This window comes from Cyclopterus lumpus, chromosome 1, assembly GCF_009769545.1.
Source record: "Cyclopterus lumpus isolate fCycLum1 chromosome 1, fCycLum1.pri, whole genome shotgun sequence".
NCBI classification, from domain to species: domain Eukaryota; kingdom Metazoa; phylum Chordata; class Actinopteri; order Perciformes; family Cyclopteridae; genus Cyclopterus; species Cyclopterus lumpus.
The window spans coordinates 3,067,979-3,089,887 of NC_046966.1; the positions used below are offsets into that span (position 1 = coordinate 3,067,979).

The window sequence follows — 21,909 nt, forward strand, 5'->3', positions numbered from 1 at the left end:
CACAAATACCCATATATATATATATATATATATATATATATATATATATATATATATATATATATAGAGTAGAAGGGAAAAGGAGAAAAAGGAAACAAATATATACATATGTAAAAAAAAACTCAATTGTATCTCACAACAATTCAAGTAGAATTAATTATAGTTAATCCCATTATTAGATCTTAGGTTGAGGCTTGTTGGACCCCCTCGCCCCCTGGGAGTCGTTGTTGTGTTGCTTAGTCACGTGGATGATATGCATTTAATTCGTGTCACCACCAACAATAACTTCCCATTGGCATTAAATCTCGTGCTGAGTCAAAAGAAAAGACCGAGGCGATTGGTTTCCCTGGACACGTCCAATAGATTGTATTTTGTGACTATTTCACAAACTTCCACCAACTCGGGCCGCGTGGTCAGCCCCGACAGCACGAATTCAGACTTTGTCCCTTTACTAATAAATGAGTCATTGAGTTTATTTTGGGTAGAAATTCCCTGGTGCTTCAGGATGGTGTTTGGGTTCACTATATCTGGGACTTCCACAACATGTGGTTGACAAATATTGTTGTGTCTTATGTCTTCATGCAGTTTATCCGCTCCGGCCTCCAGATGGCGGTCGACCTTGCATGAGTAGTTGAAAATGTGAGAGTTGGAGGAGGAGGGGGGTGTAAAGCCGACATATTTTCACATCTAACTCTGTGAACGTTGTCACCTAGATTGTGACTTTATTTCATGTTGCCCTGCAATCAGCTCACCCCCCCCATACCCCCCCGCACCCCCCTTGGGCCTCAGCGTGTGCGGTTGTATCTTTAGGTTTAGGTTTAGGTTGTATGCTGGTACATGTGGTCACATGTTTATTTCTTCCCTGGACTACATTTCCCATCAGCACTGATTGGACATCTACGTAGAAGGTGGCAAATCGTCCCTTTATCAAGTAGTCATACGCTTGCAGATTTTCTCTCAGACTGTCTCCTCAAATAATTATTTTAATGTTGAATTCTTTTGTTTGAAATGAAAGAAATTCATATCCATGCGCAGTATGACAAAATGGTTACACATCCAAATAAAGTATGTCTACTATATCATTTCAGGTATAAAAGGAGAGGTATGGTAGGTGGATGGAACTGGAGGGACCCAAGAACACCAAAAGTGGCCTCCAACTGCATTAAAATCCATAACCACCAACAAAAGATACACTTAGTGAATATCATTGGTTACATTTACAAAGAAAAATAAAAAATACATGAATCACATATTCAACATGTATCACAATCTCAACATTGCTATGCGTGAGGAACATCAGATATAGGACACTAAGGTTAAACCAATAAAAAGCAGACGGGCTCAGAACTCGTTTGTCCCAGTTTAATATGTGACTCCAGAAAACCAGATTCCATGAGGGACAGCAACTAATTCCAGTATTTAGAAGTGAATCTAGTCAAATCCAGAAGAATAAAGTTAAAGATTACTATACTGCAAAGGCATTAGTGACGCTACTCGCAGTGCAATGAGTGCCTGTTAGTGGTTTTAGGGGACATTCTAGAGGGAGGAGGGTTTCTGGTCTCTGGTGGATTTCAGGAGGGACCCACACTGCAGGCTCGCTCCACGTGACCGCCGCTACTTCCTGTTTGGTGATTGAATGGCCGTGGATGAGTGATATGATGTTTTCTTTTGTAAAGGAGGCAGGAGGCCACAGTCAAAGAGCTCCTTCTGGTCTCACGGTTTAGTTGTTGTCATTCAGCACAGACAGACGTCGAATGTAATTATTACCTTCGGAGGATTCAACGGGTTTAATGGGATTTCAGTTTGACACGTAAACTCAAGAGTGTTGACCTAAGTAGAGGCATAGAATTCAAAAATGAGGTAGCTGTTGTATCGTGCTCTTCTCATAAGTAGTATTCTCTGATGTCATGAGTTAAGAGTTCTGCTTTAACAGCCGGCCCAGGTGAACCCAACTGTAGTGCCAAATCAGACTCGGGATCCAGGTAGTTGGCCCCCGGGCCCTGGACCTCAAATGCCCCATGTTTACTATTTGTCAGTTGGGAAAATGCACCATTGAAGCACAACATCTCCATGGAGGCGTGCTCTGTATTATCTGTCTACAAAAAATAAGTTGTCATGATTCCAGGTCACGGTTAATGTGGAAGTCAAAAGGCAACTAATGACGATGTCATGCGCGTTCTACCGTGTGCAGTCCTGTACAGGAGCACAGCACACAGAGTGGGAGGAGGGGAGATCGGCAGGTTGAGGATGGATCCTTCCATGACCACCAGGTTTATATGAGAACCAAAATCCCTCTTCACTGGAGCCGGTGGCCGACAGGATGGCACAGAGCCTGGCCCGTCTAATTCAACACATTAGCAACACACAAATTGCTCCAGAGACATTACATTGGAAAATAAGGCAACCTGAGATATACAGCAACAAAACCGCCTGGACCAAGGACTGTGGAGCAGAACTCAAGTCATGGTGTTGAGTCGGTGGTGCTGCTGCGTGTCCTTTGTGTTCAGAGGGCTTCTGATCTAGTGAGACCAGACCAGGAATAAGGGGCTATGTGGTCTGTTTCCCTTTGTTGTTCCTTGAATCAGACCTGTAGAGTAAATCTCAAGACTCTTTCTGGACTGCTCGGCTTTCCTGACTAATCAAAATCAAAAGAGGAAGATTGGAATGGGTGGGAAAATGTTGATAGAAACAACAATCATTGTGCCATGACGACGTCTCCTAATCTGTTGGTTAACTGAGCCTGTTGACTCATCAGATGCTGATATTACATTTCTAATTCACATGCTAACACTTCAAGATGTCTTTCTCTCCTCACCTCTGGACATTTGATCCCCAACTCTGGACATGTGATCCCCAAATAAGTAAGTGCTGCTAAAATAATCATGCTTGATCTTGAGTCAGTTAGGGGATTAAATAGTAATCAAGAGAAGAGGAGACAAAGAATGCCATCCGTCCAAATGCTGTCCATTGTTTCCACCTGTATCCGGGAGCATCACGTTAAGGGTTGGTTGGGGGTGGGGGTGGGGGGGGGGGGGTCAGGGGTCAGGGGTCAGCATCCCTATAAGAAGTTTTTTTCTCCATCGATCTTGAACTCATAGGCATCATTAGAGGAGCTGAGAATGGTGGTGGAGGGAGGGGGGCCAGGAGGGGACGCAGCTTCAGCCTGAGGGGTGGAAATAAAATGCATGTTTATGTTTATGAACCACATTTATCATCACATGTGACAAAGCCTTTGTTCCCCCTCATTATTGATCGTGTTCGTGGTGTAACAGACACAATTGTCGATCCGTACGGGTGAGGTACATTATAACGTTGTGATGTGTTCACATGTAATCTAGTCAAATGTAGTGTTGGTGATAAACTTGAATAAATCCAAATAAATGAAAACATGATCAGGGCTCTTTTTTAGTGCTGATCCGATCTGTGAGTCCTATGATCCGTTGCACCGCTACTCCTTGTATATTATGGCCCGATGTAGTGTTGGAAGGGCGCAGCTTCGTATCTGTGCATGCAGAGCACTCTTATCATGTTTCAGTAAATAGATAAACTAAACGGAAACAGGATGCTGAAATAAGTCTGAAAGACTATTTAAATGACGTAGCACCCGACAAGTTGACAACATATCCAGGTGTTAGCGATTGTTTCCACACGCCGTCGCAACATTTTACAATAATCCTCATATACGGAATGTAATTATTAATGACATCTACTGTTAGCTTTGCAGATAGCCCAATAATCATCATATAAGGTACGTTGTTCTAATTATTAATATGTCATCTACTGCTAGCATTGCAGATTGCAGAGTGCAGAGCCCGTTCTGGTTGGACTGTGGTGTTGCTTTCCCTCCCCCACTCTGTAGCTGCTGGGTAATTAGGACCGATTTCACCATTCAGAGCTCATTTGGAGTCTGTGGGAACATATGCAAAGACAGTGTTGGACTTTTTCAGACCAGGAAGCAGAGTTGCAGTCTGCCATTAGAGCAGTTATCCCCACGGACACTAAAGCTAATGGAATCAAAAGTAACCAGAAGAGGAGTTATACAAAATAACCTTATTCAAGTTAACAGCCTATTAATAAACCCAAAACATAAATTAAATTAGAACTCATTTGAAAGCCTTGTTCTTAATCTTTCACATCCAACCTGGAAAACACTGCAGCTAATTCCATTTGGTGAAATATTATATTATAAGTACCCCATGTTTTTATGACAAAAAAATAATATCCCACTCTAATCCTATCATTTTATTCATTTCTAGTGGGATGTGCATTTTCTTCTCATGATCAGTATACAGTGTGGCCTGTGATTTTGAGTTGGTTAGTTATCATCGTTGCACAGATTGTTTTCGCTACGTTGGTTGCTACGTTGGTTGCTACGTTGGTTGCTACGGACGCTACAGCTGAACCCGCATAGCTTCCCTGTTGTTGGCGATAGTAATTATCTCAGGTAATTTATTTTAAAAGTCTGACCTGTCTATTTAGCTTTTCCTGTTACGTTGTTAAGTGTGTTTTGCATATTGACACACAATTGAAAAGATTCAGGACATCCATCCATCCATCCATTTTCAATACCGCGTATCCTCATTAGGGTCGCATCACAACCTAAGTCAATGTAAACCACCGTAAAGTTAGCTATAGGGTTAGGGCTGTGCTAGACGGATGACCCCGGGCTGTCGCGGTGACGACTCTGAGCGGCATGATGGGAATACATTACAATGTAATTAAGTGTCTGAGAGTGTTAGATATTCCAAATGTTTTTGAATTTATTTCTTATTTTCAAAGTGTCAGTTGTAACAAATGGCGAGCTTTACGTCCTCTTCACTCACCTCCTTTCAGCCGAGGTCCCAGCAGTACTCCACCATGAAGCTGGGAGACTCTTATTTCACTGTCTCTCTCTTACAGTGTGTGTGTGTGTGTGTGTGTACCTGTTGTGTGGTAGTCAGCAGTGGGTCGGCAGGTGAGGAAACCATACTCCCCATCTTAACCTCTAGAACAGGTTCACTGGCAGCTGCTGGTGGTGCCGAGCTGTACATGACTGGAGCTGCACCATAGCCCTATGCAGCACACACACACACACACACACACACACACACACACACACACACACACACACACACACACACACACACACACACACACACACACACACACACACACACACACACACACACACACACACACACACACACACACACACACACACACACACACACACACACACACACACACACGTTTTATCTTATTTGCACATCTGATTCCTGTACAACTTGATCCAGCTGAAAATAACAGATTCTAATATTACAAACTTTATGTTTCAGAACTTGAAGTTGGTAAACGCCAAATGTTCAAACAAAGGTAAAATAGTGGAATGAGCAGCATTCCCTTTTGGACTTCATTCAAAGAGACGGGTCCGTACCATTGGAGCTCCAGGCCCGGCGGGGTAGTAGTCTGCCGGTGGACCGTTCCATTGTGGAGGCTGGGCTGGGGGGATCATGGCTGGACCGCCAGGAGGGTAGGCTGGGTTTGGGTTCTGTGGTGTGTAGGCTGGGTTTTGGGGAGGGTAGGCTGGGTTCTGGGGTGTGTAGGCTGGGTTCTGGGGGGTGTAGCCTGGGTTCTGGGGGGTGTAGGCTGGGTTCTGGGGGGTGTAGCCTGGGTTCTGGGGGGTGTAGCCTGGGTTCTGGGGTGTGTAGCCTGGGTTCTGGGGGGTGTAGCCTGGGTTATAACCCTGCAGACAGAGACAATCAGGAGTGAGATTGTTAAATAGTGAGGGAGGAAGCAGGGAAACAGGGAATCTGGAAAAATGTGCCATGAATGAGCTGTAAAGAGAACTTTAAGCGGGTTTGATCAATGTATCCACGCTTAGTGTGATACTAACCGGGGAGGGCGGGGGGCCGTTCCACTGTCCTGGGCCGCCGGTTGCAGGGGGAGGATGGAATGAGGGACCCTAAATAAGAATACACATACACACAGAGATCAGCATTACACAAGTTATACATTGAATAATTAACACAACTAACAAACACAACCCACTCAAAGCCTTCATACACTAATAAAGTTGAGTTGAATTGAAAAAAGGGGTAAGTAAGAACATTCATGAAAACATAACAAAAGTGTAAGTGTAGTGTAATCTCACCACTCCTGGTTGTCCAGGAGCGTTGTAAGGAGGAGACGGTCCGAAAGGACCACTGGGAGGAGGATGGACTACATCTGGGGAGGACTGGAGCCAGAAAGAAAGAAAGAAAGAAAGAAAGAAAGAAATAAAGAAAGAAAGAAAGAAAGAAAGAAAGAAAGAAAGAAAGAAAGAGAGAGAGAGAGAGAGATGATTATTTGTTGAACATTTTCTTTGATTAAATAACAGTAAAAAGAAAGCAGAAAATCCTCACATTTGAGATTCTGGAATCTATACATACATGCTGAAGTGAGTATGTCTGTATATATACAAACATACATATATGTATATATATACACATACATATATATATATATACATACATACATATACATATATACATACATATATATACATATATATATATAGATATAGAACACTTGTGACAACCATTAGTACCTGGAATGTTGCACCAGCGGCGGCTTTCTTCTTGAAAATCTTCTTCCGACAGCAGCAGCAGATCCCAGCAGGGATGCCCAGCAGCAAGAGCAGAGCCAAGAGAGGGTTTCCTTCAGAGTCGTCAAGATGGTCTGCAGAGGAGGGAAAAAGGCCGTACATTGTGTTGGATTGCGTGTGTGTGTGTGATTAGGTCATTCTTGTTATCCATGAGTATTGAGTAAAGACAACACAACAAAAATAATGGTCTGATCGTCTCTCCATTTCTTCTAGATCTCACCCACTCTCCTCTTCCTGTGTGTGAAGGTACATATTCTGCCATTTACCCCCCACAAGTCGACGACCCCGCCGCCGGTCATTTGGCTGTTCTCCTCCCACTTCAGAAACCTCCCGCTGCTTTCATTGACAGTTTGCCATTCTGGCTATTCTCGTCTCACTTCAGCAACCTTGATGCTATTTATGGTACCGGCAATGGGTTGCCAGTTAAACCTCCAGCTAACAACCTCGACGTTCTCTTTCCGTTACTCACACCCGTTTTGCAACAAAGAAAAAACACAGTAAAAAAACGAGAAAAAAAAATAATCCATAAATACCACTTTTTTGGTAAAGAAATGGCATGAAGCTGCAGGTATCAAGAACTTGTGTTGACATTTTTTTAATGCAGCTTTTTTTGCATCTATAATTTGAATAGTTCGCCTAATAATCATATCAGCAACAGTTGTTCCGTGAATATACGGACAGTAGAAACAGATTGAGCAATAGCTACACTGAGCAAGTCTTCCACAAGACGGTCCTGTCAATGTTTCACAATGAAAGCTTTGTTAAGAGCTGAATAATGGCCCGTCTGTCATATAAGCCCGCTTCAGGTAAAGGACGAGGGAAGCCTCGGCACCTGAGCTAATTAGAGCTTATTTTGATCATTTACAGTATATGGGGACCCACCTCTCAGGTCCATCCTGGTGACAGACACCACCCGGTCTTTCCGGTCTTTCAGGGTGTAATGTCCCACATCGCTGAAGTTCACATTCCTGATCTCGATTTTCATGGAGTGGGTCTGAACACGGTCCCAATAATTGGGCAGGTCCTGGGACAACCGAGCACCATCGTGCACCTGAGGGACACAAACTGCTGTCAGGTCATCACTCCACAGGTATTTCCATCTGAATCACAACTCATTTCTTGCCAGCTCAGAAACCATTTTAAAAAAAAATGGGAGAAGGATCCATCCATCAGTCAGTCAGTCAATCCATCCATCCATCTCACCAGTGTAACATTGCCAAACTCCCCAGAGAAGAAGAGGGTAGCGTCGCTCAGGTCAATGCCCTCCAGCTGGACGTAAAGATTTTCTCCTGCTACACACTTGGCATAGTTGTGTCTGGCTGGAACGGAGAGGAGAAGAATAAAGAAACACATTTCGAGAAAGAAAGTCAGAATATGTGGAGTTGTGTTTGGAGCAGATGGCAACTGAGCTGATTGGGGAACTTGAGAATCACTAGCTAAGGAGTCGTAATCGTTAATAATTACAACTTTGAGGAAAGAACCGTTGGCCAAAAGAATATCACCTAAGCAGCACAATTATCTTTTAATATTTACATAATGCCGAATCCAATCTTCTCCCTGACATCTGGTGGTATCAAACCAGGAGGCTTAGTTTTCTTTCCCCGGCTGTTTAGGTGTTTGTGCCAGAGATGTCTGCCTCCACCCAGATACAATAGATGTGAATGAAACGTCCTTGGGGGTGCTCATACCACCAAAAGGGAATGTCTAAGATGTGTATTTAAGAGCTACGGGTAACTGCTGATGAGGCCATCCAGGTATCATTGTCTGAGGATGTGAGAGTCACGTGCTTTGTTGTTAATTCTAGTGAGCTTAAAATGGGCTCAGCTTTGAGAGACAGAGGAGGTCTTTGTAGTACATGATGTCACCCTCATCCCCACTTTTTTCTTGTGATGACGTAATGAGGGAAAGTTGTTATGAGGTGGTGAAATAAGGTGGCTGTTCTAAAAAAAATAAATAAAAGAAGAATGTTTTGATGTGCCGAAAGAAATAATTTGAGATAATTAAATATAACATATGCTCTGTCAACCTAAACAAGGTACGCAAGCAATAATTCTGAAGGAAGAAATAACCCTCTAACTACAAATGAAACGCTGAATACGTGAACTTTGATGAAACACACCCTTGCTCAAAGGAATTCACTCAGGGTTTTATCGATACGGCCTCCTTACACTAATCTTGGTGTGGTATTTAGACAATTGTATACTTCCGGTCACTTTGAAGCCGGGTTAAAGTTACAGCAACCAAAAGCTCAAATAACGCTTCGCTAACTTACGTGTGACGGCTACTCTGACGGCAGAGATCTCTTTATTCCAGTAGTCTTTCTGGGTGTACGTCCCCTGGTCCTCATAGGTCACCTGACACAAAGACATAAACAGAGTACATCAACACACTAGAATCTCTGGTACACATGAAGCAGGTGTTTTACTCTTGACAGCTGATAGGCAGCTTGTTTTGTGTGACCTTCATCCACAAGAACCCATTTTGTTTTCATTCTTCTTATTGTTGCCTATTGTCGCACTTTAACACAACAACGTTGGGGTGCTAATGAGTACGTACTTCCTTAGTAGGAATGTCTTTCAGTGCGGCCCAGGACACATCTCCGTGCTCACTAAAAGAACGTGGCCTTCGGTAGCAACTCGCTAGGGACAGTGTATGCGTTTGTCCCTTCTGAGCTCCAGTAGAATAATAGCGGTGCACCATGGCGGCCTTTGTGAAGAGGAGCCGCTCCCTCTCTAGATAAAAACGGCTCATTCTAGGGCAGGGGTGGGCAATTCATTTTCCCAAGGGGCCACATGAGAAATTGGGACCGTTGTGGAGGGCCGAACTAATAGGCTGAACTTAATTCTGCTCATATTGGTTTACTTTGTGAATCAGACTGCAGGTCAATGAGTTCAAGCTGAACATCGCCGGGTGTGTTATCCACACTGCAGGTAAAGGGAGAAGAAAACATGTGTATTTTAAGTCTTGAAATCTCCTTGTAAACTCTCCATGCAGTGCTCCTAACATGGAGGGGTGCCTGCGGCGGTCATCAGCTGAGGGTGTGGCTTCCTTCAGTGTTGGCAACAGCAAATCCCAAATGTGCCATACAGTCTGCATCTGAGAGCTCTGGGATGTGTTTCCCTTTCTTCTCACAGAACTCTTGAATCTCTGCTCTCATACTCTGTGAAGCACTTTGCCCAGGCTGAGCCATGTGACAGCTGTGTGGTAGTCTATGTCACGATGCTCAGTCTCATACTCTGTGAAGCATGTTGCCCAGGCTGAGCCATGTGACAGCTGTGTGGTAGTCTATGTCACGATGCTCAGTCTCATACTCTGTGAAGCATGTTGCCCAGGCTGAGCCATGTGACAGCTGTGTGGTAGTCTGTGTCACGATGCTCAGTCTCATACTCTGTGAAGCATGTTGCCCAGGCTGAGCCATGTGACAGCTGTGTGGTAGTCTATGTCACGATGCTCAGTCTCATACTCTGTGAAGCATGTTGCCCAGGCTGAGCCATGTGACAGCTGTGTGGTAGTCTGTGTCACGATGCTCAGTCTCATACTCTGTGAAGCATGTTGCCCAGGCTGAGCCATGTGACAGCTGTGTGGTAGTCTATGTCACGATGCTCAGTCTCATACTCTGTGAAGCATGTTGCCCAGGCTGAACCATGTGACAGCTGTGTGGTAGTCTGTGTCACGATGCTCAGTCTCATACTCTGTGAAGCATGTTGCCCAGGCTGAGCCATGTGACAGCTGTGTGGTAGTCTATGTCACGATGCTCAGTCTCATACTCTGTGAAGCATGTTGCCCAGGCTGAGCCATGTGACAGCTGTGTGGTAGTCTGTGTCACGATGCTCAGTCTCATACTCTGTGAAGCATGTTGCCCAGGCTGAGCCATGTGACAGCTGTGTGGTAGTCTATGTCACGATGCTCAGTCTCATACTCTGTGAAGCATGTTGCCCAGGCTGAGCCATGTGACAGCTGTGTGGTAGTCTGTGTCACGATGCTCAGTCTCATACTCTGTGAAGCATGTTGCCCAGGCTGAGCCATGCGACAGCTGTGTGGTAGTCTATGTCACGATGCTCAGTCTCATACTCCTCCAAAAGTGCAACAAACTGTCTGTGATGCAATGCTCTTGCCCTGATGAACATCAATAACATGGTTAATTTTAGCACTGACTTACGCAACACCTACTGATGATACAATGAAATAAGAGCAGTTTCTGGTCAGAGTTCATTTCAGTCACTTTATCCTGCATTCGCTTCAGAAGTCTTCACATTTTTCCCGGTCTGATTTTGGATCAGTTGTAACACCTGTCAGTTTGTCCCATGTCAGTTCCAGCTTACATGTATTTACCTGCATGAACAAATCACTCCCTGTCGTCGTCCCTTTAATTGACCGCATCGCTGCCAACTCCTCCGAGATCTAAAGTCCTTCGTTATCCCGCGTACAAAGACGAGTAACTGGGCTGTGTTTTTTTTGGTGTGTGCATGTTTTGTCCCGTAGTGCCGATTCAAATTGTCCTCCTTTAACACAGCGACCTGTTCTCCACACACTGGGCACACAGCTTGACTTCAGTAAACAGACACTTAGAAGTCCATGTCTTGTTAAAAACTCGACATTCTGAATCAACCTTTCGTTTTTTACCGTAAGTGGACATTTTGGAGGTGCTCCGGTCGGTGAGTCGGCGTAATGAACGCTCCTACCCGCGCAAAAATAAAAAGAAACTTGCGTTCAAAATATAAGCAGTGCCGTTGTATTGCATTAATGGCGTGCACTTACTTATTTATTTAGAATTTCTTATTGACCTCACGCCGTAAAATGTCCAGGTCTGTTCTAGGGTAACGAAAATACAACTTTTCTTGGTTATTACAGGTTAATATTTACTAATTTTAAAAAATCTATTTGAATATTAGATACCATTACTGCCAATAAATCACCCACAATCCGACTCACTGTTCAAGATAAGAGAGGATAACATAAGCCGAGACTGAAGACCCTAGACAGCCATTTCAGATGCAGTATGGCGTTTGATCCGGTGACCAAACGATCTTCCAATCAGTGGCGGACCTGAGCCACCGCCGCCTCAATAATCAAAAGGACAAAGTGTATACAAGTAGAAAAAGAAAGTAGAAACTATGCTAGTTAAAGACAACGCTTCGAGGGGAAGTGACTTCAGATGTATGCATTAATTCAGACTTTAAACAAATATACTTTGGTTACCTTGTCAATGTACCAGCGTCGGTCGCTGCCTGTACCCGACACCCTGCCTTTGCTCATCCTATAGGACAGAAAGAAACAGCGTCATGGAAATCAATCGCACCAGCACTGGAATCAACCTCACAGCTTCCCTCCATGACCATCATGTCCTCAACCAGAGCACGGGGGGCGGCCCTGTTCTTTTCTGACCTGATTCTGCTGTTCTCCCAGTACATAAAGGTCTTGCTAGGATCATCAGCTGGTGTGAACTCCAGCTTCTGCGCACTCTTCGGCAGGTAGATCTTCAGCTGCCGACCGTGGGACAAACGCTCCTGGATGTCATGGACAATATAGGACTCTGAAACCAAACATCGTTTGGAAAAAAGAAACACGTGAAACTAAAGAAAACATACAACATCCGTGACATTATCTCGAAGCTTTGTGTCTTAGGCTGCAAGTCACAGTCTGAGGCTTTGAGGAGGACGATGGACACAAAACCTTTTTTCTTATTCATGCTTATTTAGTTCTACACAACTATTGTGAAGTGCACACAGAAACTGTAAAGGAACAAAAGCATAAATGCTCTCCAGTAAGACAGAGACAAAAGCCAACAGCAGAGCTACGAGTGAGAGAACAAGGAAACGAGTGAGACACGTGTGTTCACCACATTTATTGACCCATAATCTAGTAAACTTTTATTTTTAAGTGTTCATTTTTCCACAAAATTTGTCCCACATATCATACACATTAACTACGTGCCCTCGTTGCTCGTGTCCTGCTGAACCGACTGCTAATTGGAGATGTTAGAGAAATGAGATGATACTCACCCACACTGAGAGCAGTGGCCAGCAGGATCCCAACGCTCCACATCATCTGCAGACAAGACACAGAGGAGATTACATCGAGGCTAATCACTAGTAGACTAACCCCATAAAGGCATCCCTATTGACAGAGGCTCTAATCTGTGTTCACTTTAACACAACCAATTCAAGTGGCGCCTGGGCCCTAACACCGAGGGCCTGTTCGGGATGATAGCAATATGCTAAAGTCAGCCCACAAGACTGCCGCTATCGCAGCCTGCCCGCGACCCAAGACTAAAAAAGAGGTGAGGCGGTTTTTGGGGCTAGCGGGTTACTATAGGCGGTTCATCCCAAATGTTGCAGATTTGACCAGCCCCTTGAAGGACAACTCAGGGGATCACCAAAGATATTATCGGATATCCTCTTAAAAACATGATTGAGATTTAGACATTGAGGCTGAATAAGTCAAAGTAAAAAGAAGGTGGTGAGGCCTTTGCCTCCACGATCAATCATCAGATCCACTTCCTCGATTCCTATGCGGTTGTTGTTGTTGCCGCTTTACAATCGCAATGTGTGGTGCCAGCCACTGTGTGTTTCTGACCGAAGCCGGCCATGCTGTTAGTAACGTTGCTTAGCGCCACCCGAGTGACACACATCGTCAGCCCAGTATGTAAGAATGTCACAGTGCCCCAAGGACCTGCCCCAATACATACTTATGTTTATAGTATGTAAACACATTCTCATACTGTACTCTGTTTTCAGTTTGGTTACAGGAAATCAATGTAGCTCACAGTTATCTCAAGGTTTTATAGCTGTTTTCCAAGATCTCCCTGGAAGCTGATGTTTTAATGTTTTGCAGCTGTGTGCAGCTCCTCCATTGCCTGTGTGCAGTCGGAAAACAGTGTCCAACTGCGCCTTTAGAAAATATTTTCTTTTGTGCGCATACTAAATGCTTCCTAGTTTTGTAACATTTCAAAATATTATATCGTCAAAACTTGCTGTGGATTAGTCTTTAGTCTAAAATGTAAGTCCAAGTATTAGGTTATTTTTTTTCACATTGTATTCTGACTAAATAGAAGAGTGAAAATCCATTTTGCGGCGTAATCTCTCAGATCGCTCCACCTCTACTCCCGACAGGTGGCCGATAAACCACCGTGGTCAGACATTCACACGCCACCCTCCAGAGATGTGACGGGGAAACCCGTGGAGGCACAGCCTCAAAAGACCTTGAACTCCTCATCTATTCATTTCGGCTCCATTCATTTCATTTCATTAATGAAGGTATTTCATATTTTCTTTTTGAAGGAAATGGTTTAATTCATCCAGTGCAGTAGGCAGAATTAGTCTGTGTTCCTCTGTTGTCTTTCTAGATAACTGGCAAAGCTCTGGTGTCTAAATGGGATAATTTCAAACATACAGATACATAAATATAATGGTGACTATTGATTTTTGTCCTATTGAATCATGAATACAGCTGCTTATGTTGTATTTGACTTTCAGGAGCAAAACCAAAATGTTTGGCGCTGCAATAACGCAATACTCCCACGTTCAACACTTACTTTCATTCTGCATCAGGTTCTGAGTTTCTGCAGGAACAGTTCACTTTTTAATGCACAGTGGATCACTGAGAGTATTAATGTCACAGCAATGATTACCACAACTACCAAAGGCTCACATTTATAGTTTGTTTCTTTTGAACTGTTGCTACTGAGTGTTACTCAATCACACGGCATGCGGTGAGTTCTTTAACGGGCTCGCAGATATTAGAAAGAGGACTGGTCCTTCTCATTAGTCCAGTCTGGCCGTGAGCGCTCACTCACTCTGCACCTGTCTGCAGCTGCCTTTCTATTCTGAGGACTGCCGGATCCTAATTTAGCAAAAATAAAAGGGGCACCAGTAATATTCCTTAAACTACGATGCGCTGTAAAAGAACATCGGATTCAGATTCAGAATAAATTGTAGCCTGAAATTAAATAATAAAGATACTATATGAACAGGTGAACGATAGGCTGGAATAAATGGTGATCAACAATTGCAATTGTTTTGTGCATACAGTCATAATAAACTAACAAACAAATCACACTTATTAACTAGTGTCCTGGGGGGTATGATTTGTGTCACATGATATGACTGTTTTAAAGTGTAGTTTAACGTTCGACGGATCCATTCAATATTTATATTCCACTAAACGTTACATGACTCAATAGTCATGCATGCAGCATCATCATAATGAATATTACTGGAGGTTTCTTTGACAACGTGCACATCACGTGTAATATGGCATGTTGACATATTGTCGGATTTGAAAAACAGCTCATGATTCAAAGGGTAAGAATTACAGATTGATTTCTAGTGTTGTTGGGACCAACCCGTCCATCACCTCCGGCTCAAGAGGCTCAATGTAAATCATGTGTGCAGCTCTGCCCATCTCCCCAGCCAGCCAGTACAGTTTGTTCCAGACAGCACCTGAAAGTCTCACAGGCCACAGCCCTGAGCAGAGGCGTGCTTCGCCGTCCCCTCCCTGCGAGGCCTCACTGCATGTCCGACAGACGCGCACGCAACAAAAGCACGGAGGACATTCGGCTGCCTTTCGTTCGCCCCCTTTAACTGTCGCGTCTGCAATGTCAAAATATAATATATATATATATATACATATATACACATATATGTATATATCATTATTGTATATATATATATATATATATATATATATATATATATATAATAATGATGGTGTATTTGACTGAATTCCTGGGATGAATAGAGCGAAGAGGTGTGGCCCGCGTGCACCGGAAAAAAGAAGAAAAAAAACACACACAAAAAACGGTCCTCCCACCGAGCGCGCGCCGCAGAGAGAAAAGGACTTCACGCGCCTTTTAAACCGAGCTCAGATCACATTCGACTAAACTTAGCCGTCTTTTGATTCAAAGCTCCTGTTGAGGAGCGCAGATATGTCGTCACGACAGAAAATAATAAAATAAATGCACAACAAGCATCACACAAAAACACCCGGGCTGCTTCATTTCTATTTTAAACCCCCCCCCCCCCCCCCCCCCCGACACAGTTCAACTTTTCGGTGAATGTCTCGCGAGCAGAGCAGTTTTCACCAAACACACCGCAGTAACAGCCAAACAGGCGCCCGTGTTTTCATGCGACTCACACCGGGTTGCGAGGTCTCTTTCTCTGTCGAATTGAGCCGCACCCTCTCGTTTAATAACCCCGCCGCAGCTCTCCCAATCCCCCGGTATCACTCACCTTCTCCGTCCGGTCTTCTTCAGAGCTCTCCGCGCATTAATAGGGTCGGTATGTCAGGGAGGCGCCGCTGCACGCGACCAAACCTGTTAGCCCAGAGAGCGCAGATGAGAGGCGAAGACGTGTTGCCTTCAGGAGACTGTCGGAAATAAAATCTGTGGCAAATCACGGCGAGAAACGCCGTGGCGTGATACGATTTGTCGGCTTAATTAATTTTGGAGATTCATCACAACTACTTGTTGTCGTCTGTTTATTGTAGCTTGTCTGGTGTTTTGCTGCGGTAAGAAAACAACAACTACAAAATGGCCCTTTGTCGCACGAATTCCGGTGTAATTGCCTTGTTTACAAATGTGCTGACAAAAACACTAATGTCAAACCAAAATTAATGGATATGAGGCAATTCCAAAAAGAGATAAATGCTTTATGCAATTAAACAACAACAAAAGATCAGCAATATCCAATCTTTTCAATTAAGACTTGAAAGGTATTTGTTGAGCGCTTGTAGGAGCAATTTCTAGAATTAGGTGTGTGCAGCTGTGTCATACAGTAATAATTAATTAATGGATCCAATATCTATAATATGACGTCCTTCCTAAAAAGCTCCTCATGTGTTTTTTTAGTTTGTGGTTTTGCACATCTTGAATTATTATTGTCTTGGGAGAGAGGGTTTACCCTTCTGCTGTGATCACATGTCCCAGATATGAAACTGTAGGGCCTTGTAACCATTTGCAGCCAAAAATGTAACAACTGTGTCTAATTTGCATGCTTCTTCCATGGGACTGCGCATCATGATGTCATCAACACAAGACAGAACCATTTGGTAAATCAGCCAGATGGTCTCTCAGTGAATATCCGTGGGGACACCGGGTATAAGTAGAGCCTCTTCCTCCTGTTATGTTTGTTTCTCAGGTACAGCAATGATGTCCCCAGGTCAATGTGACCAGGTGCATGTTTAATCATCCAAAAGTTGTGAGAAACCAAAGAATCCTAATAAATATAATTTGTACCTCGTCACCAACCATTCAATCAGTATTTAGTGGAACGGAGTTATTCACCCCTCCGTAGCTCATAGTACATGATATGAACCTTTTTTTTTTACGTCAATTAAACTAATTAAGGCAAGCAGAAGAAGTTTCATAGAGAAAAAGTACTTTAACTTTTCTTTTCTTTTTTTTATACTTCAATTTGACCCTTAACATTACAGGAGAATGAAATGAGAAGGCAAACCAAAATTTACTGTCTTTGTGCAAAAGTACATTAAAGAAATGCATTGGCCAAGACGACAGTGGAAAAATGTTTTGTGTCTGGAGGGATTTGTGTCTGGAGGGATGATTGACAGAATGGTGTGTGGATTAGAACCATGAGGTGCTCACGAGTGCACCGCAATATTTACTGCTTGTAAATCTTGGACAGATCACCACTCAGTTGGTTCTCCCAGGTCTCGTATTGTTTTTTTCCATAGAAATTGGGGTGCGCACCATTAAATAATCACACTCGAGACTCAACAATTGGTTTATTACCATTAATGGCATCTTGAGTGGATAATGCTTCATGCATGGACGGAAATCTGTGTGTGTGTGTGTGTGTTCGCGCATGCGTGTGTGTGTGTTTGTTTGTGTGTGCGTGCGTACGTGTGTGCGTGTGTTGATCAGATGTAAGTTAAGTGACTTGTTTTACTGTTGATATTGATATCTCGTTTTGTGTACGTCACCCTATTAGTGGAGTCTCCCGGACACGTCCTTCCCCTCCATTCCGAGGCTCCAGCCAATGACACATGTGGGAACTTGGCCTGAAACAACTCAACTGAACACAGGCATCAGCAGTATTTTCTGTCCAATAAATGCCCATTATACATAACTTATACCTCTCTCCCTTCTCGAAACCATAGTTCCTCAAATTGTTCCTCAGATCCATGTGCCACATGTGTTGTGCAATGGAGAGAATCAGCCGGCACGTGACATGGGTTTATGTTGGGGGGAGTTTTTCCTGTCCCGGGACAGAGGATGTCGTATGTGTACAGATTGTAAAGCCCTCTGAGGCAAATTTGTGATTGGGCTAAACTAAATATAGACTGTTTGTCTTATTTGTGTCTTTCTAACTTTCATTTTGTAGTCTCTTTTCCTTTCCTTAGTTCTGCTTCCCCTTTCCACACACAATATGCTTTCCAGTCCACTTTAAATGGTGGGACAACCCAGAGGGCGTGGAGGCAAGAATCAGGAATAAATCAGGAGACTCAGAGACAGTAATCATTTAACAAGAAGTGTCCTTTAATACATAGGTTAGGGTAAAGGGGGATGGGGTCGAACTCAACAAAAGATTCATCCCGGTCGGGGTCTTTGGCCTCCGGTCTACACCCGATGTGAGACGGTTCCTTCTTCCTGTGTGGGCAGAGCAGAGGAGAGAGTGCGCTTGATTACCTCCCGTCCGATGCGGCTCCTCTCGAGGGGTTAAGGAGATCCTCATAGTCTGAGTTGTGGAATCCAACGTAGCTGTAGGTTAGGGGCAGCATACGGCGTACACCCCAGGGGCCGACCTCATTGCTCTGTTACGTGATACAGGTCATGTGCCTAGTGTTTCTCAGACAGGTGATGTGTTGTGAATATTTTGAGAATAAATGGTGCATAGGATATATAGTGTATGTATCATTGAGGTGGTGTAGTCTCTGATCTTTCGGAGGGCATAGATGTTCGTGGGGAGTCACCTCTGCCAGTTGCAGCTTGCATTTTTGCAGTTGGCATCTACAGTATTTCTTGTTTGCACAGCGTTTCAACTCTGTGAGTCTTCTCATGTTTGGATTAGGCGAGGAACAGTGACGCATTTGCATGTTATACTGGTTAAAGTCATGGTTTTAGCAGATGGTAATACGCTAGTGGCTATATCTGTTACAAAGCATACATTTTCTGGCATGAGAGTAATGTTGTTTTTTTTTATTTCTGTACATTGTCCCTAATGTAAGTAGATCGAATACACACACATTGTTGGTCTTACCAGGATGTATTTGCCGTGTCTTGTAGGTTTTAGTGAATAACTTGCCACGGAAGGTCCTAGAGAGTTGGAACCAAAGTACGTCTGGGTATCATCAGGTCCTCTGCATCCAATGGTCCCAGCCTAGACTTCACAGGGCCACCGGGAGTGGGAGTAATGGGCATCCGGGAAGCGCTTTTTTGTTGATAAGTCAGTGAGTCAGTGAGTCAGTCCAAATCAAATAGGCATATGTACATGTAAAAGTAGCTCGTCCGAAGCCACTGGCAGGTGAGGGTGTAATCGTATTGTCATAGATCTCCCTGCATCGTCTGCCCACTCCGTCGTAGTTGAATAAAGATCTAAGACAAGGCACGTCAGTCTAAGTCATGCCACATGACCTCACATCGAATCAGGAAAAACTCCCCAAAATAACCTTTGACAGGGAAAACAGGGGAGAAACCTTCAGGAGAGCAACAGAGGAGGATCCCTCTCCCCGGATGGACAGAAGCAATAGATATCCAAATTCTCTCATGTCTTTGCCTTTGGCGTGGAGTTCCATCCATGTTTGAGAAAGTATTGTAGTAATGGGGTATGTGTATTTCTCCTTTTCATGATATTAAATCTGTGTTGAGGGATTCTAACTAGGATAGTGTCGCTGGTTTCACCCACTTAGACCACATCGTTTACGTGGGATACGATCGTGTTCAGGTGGCCACGTAGCGGCTGGACTTTAAAAGCAGGAGGCTTGAGACAAAGTATACGTGCCGACCAACCAGATGGTTTTGTTTAACCACAATTATCACATATCACACATCAGCCATCTCAGTCATCTTATCATACAGTGGACCACTGGCAGCATGCGATCCTGGCAGCCTTATATAGCAAGCCACTGACAACGAGCTCAACTCCACCACTGTACAGGTAACTGCCCTTCACCTGACAACACAATGACCTAAACCACAACAAATACATTCCTATCATCCTAATGCCAATCATCTGCATGATGTCTAATTGTGTTACACATCCCAATAGAGTCATAGAAAGCCTGAACAGGGAATTCAACTTCAACACTATTAATTATTACATGGTATCTCTCAGAACTATACATTGGTGCATCCTCATAAGCTAGAACACCCTGGAGAGGAGACACAACAGAGGGAAGTGACTTGAACACAATACACAATGTATGTTATCTTACCGCACAATCAAGTGTATTCCCTCAAACATCATTTTGGCAAAGATTAAACTACAGTGAGCACATTATGTTGAGATAACCCAACTAGCCAAACTGTTTTACAGGCCTTTAGCCTCCAAAACAATTCGAACTGAGGCAGCTAAGACATCCAGCAGAAACCAGTCAATCCAAAATAAATATTCAACCCTTTGTGTGTGTCTTATTTCTTAAAGCAGTCCTGTGTACAAAGTGCTACAAATGTGTGTAATGGAGAGGGACTTCAATACAGATGGATTTTGGATTTGGGGCTCCAATGGGTTTGTGTCTGAAAAACACATTGTTATATTGATTACGCAACCAGTTTCAGGTGCGGAAAAGAACTCATCGTGGCCTTTGATTTTTATGTTTAGGTAAAGATTTTATCTTGGTTTTAACCAGGTGATCTGGTCGGTTTGTATTCTTCCTAAAAGCTGCAATAATGTTGTGATCCTATAGCAGTTGAGTACCTGTAGTGTAGGTCTTGAAGTTGTTTCTAATCACTCTGAACTCACGGACAACTTGATTGTGGTAACAAATGGAAGCTTAGAGGACACCAGAATGGACTTGGTGTGTTTGTGTCTTGAGACACTTTCTAAGAAAAGACCTAGAGGACCACCTGCCGGCCAAAGCTGAAAACCACACCTTGGAGGTCTGTTTAATATACTCTTGCCTAGTTCATATTCTGTGAAACATCAACAGTTGTGATTCAACCAAGCCAGTTTCCTGGAAATGTGCACCTTTAAATGAGGTGATATCCCAAAAATCCACAGAGGTCAAACTATTAGATCTGAGTTTTATAGAGGTATTATGGTTGTTCAGAGTGTCTAGAAACACATCATCCTCTCTTGAGTATGTTCACAGCCCTCCATATGGTCATCTAGAAACATGTAGTAATATATGGGTTTCTTTGGATATGAGATGTTGGCATATGCAGGGGCAAATGTCTTCCCCATAGGTATGCCTTTAATTTGTAGGGAAGATTCCTCATTAATTTAAAAGTAATTTTTGGTCAAATTGATTTCTAGTAGTTGTACTAATTAACTCTTCATATGGTCTTTTTTGTTTGTTTGTTTGTTTATAAAACATGTTTCTAATGGATTGTATGCCCGCTGATCAACATCATTGGATTCAACGGCTGATCGGCTAGAGTGATGGAATTTTCTATTTGCTTTTAAATATAATTGGATAACTGACCATCACCACCCAAGCCACGGCCAACGGACACTGAATGGACAGCGGTATGTAGCATACCAACAGTACATGGCCATGTTAAAGTTGTGCCAAACTATTATTTTGAGTGTAAATACAATGCATTGGTTTCAACTTATAGAGCTATACGCGTGGTTTGATTTTGAGTTGTATTTAATAAATGATGGATCCCAGCGGGACCAATAGTAAAATGGAAACATTCTATTAAACTGACACAAGGCATTTATGGATAAACTGGACCAGCTTCAAAAGGCCAAACTAAACAAAGCATCAAACCTTAAAAGGACAATTCAAGACCTAATGCATGACAGAATAAGAAACAGAGGTGCAATGTACATTTGATAAATACACATCTTTTGCAGTGAAGTTACATCCGTCACACATCTTATCTCATGAAGAAAAGGAGAAACATGAGATGTGGCTCAAAGCAAAAATGTGTGTGTTAATTAATTTACTGACACTTTTAATAATTGGTTGTCTGATGCAGACATTTCCAAACCTGGTGAAAATGCTGATGCTTATGAGAGTGAAGTCAAACCCAGTAACAACATTTACAATGTGGAAACAATTAGTTCTATTGACATAGAGCAGGAAAAGTCAACAGTTCAAGAACCAGCACATCTTCTTTATCTGCACAGATTCAGATGGAGGCAGAGAGAGAGCAGCACTTAAAG

General features: G+C 43.3%; 1 protein-coding gene across 1 annotated transcript; it reads right to left on the reverse strand.

Moving 5' to 3' along the window:
- Positions 1-957: 957 nt before the first annotated feature.
- On the reverse strand, positions 958-16,008 carry wu:fc21g02. Its single transcript, XM_034542543.1, has 13 exons — positions 15,853-16,008; positions 12,625-12,670; positions 12,008-12,155; positions 11,822-11,879; positions 8,895-8,976; positions 7,826-7,941; positions 7,505-7,673; positions 6,566-6,696; positions 6,131-6,214; positions 5,873-5,941; positions 5,414-5,722; positions 4,923-5,051; positions 958-3,163 (listed from the first exon to the last, which is right to left on the reverse strand). Exons 2-13 carry the CDS (start codon positions 12,668-12,670, stop codon positions 3,059-3,061), a joined length of 1,446 nt encoding a protein of 481 aa, XP_034398434.1. The 5' UTR covers positions 15,853-16,008; the 3' UTR covers positions 958-3,058.
- Positions 16,009-21,909: the final 5,901 nt, after the last annotated feature.

What these genes read in the sequence shown, in the direction of transcription:
- wu:fc21g02 (XM_034542543.1), bottom strand. Translation starts at nt 12,670, where the DNA reads ATGATGTGGAGCGTTGGGATCCTGCTGGCCACTGCTCTCAGTGTGG. An exon ending in GGCCACTGCTCTCAGTGTGG is followed by an intron (nt 12,156 to 12,624) that starts GTGAGTATCATC and finishes GTTTGGTTTCAG; the next exon opens with AGTCCTATATTGTCCATGAC. An exon ending in AGTTTGGCAATGTTACACTG is followed by an intron (nt 7,674 to 7,825) that starts GTGAGATGGATG and finishes TGTGTCCCTCAG; the next exon opens with GTGCACGATGGTGCTCGGTT.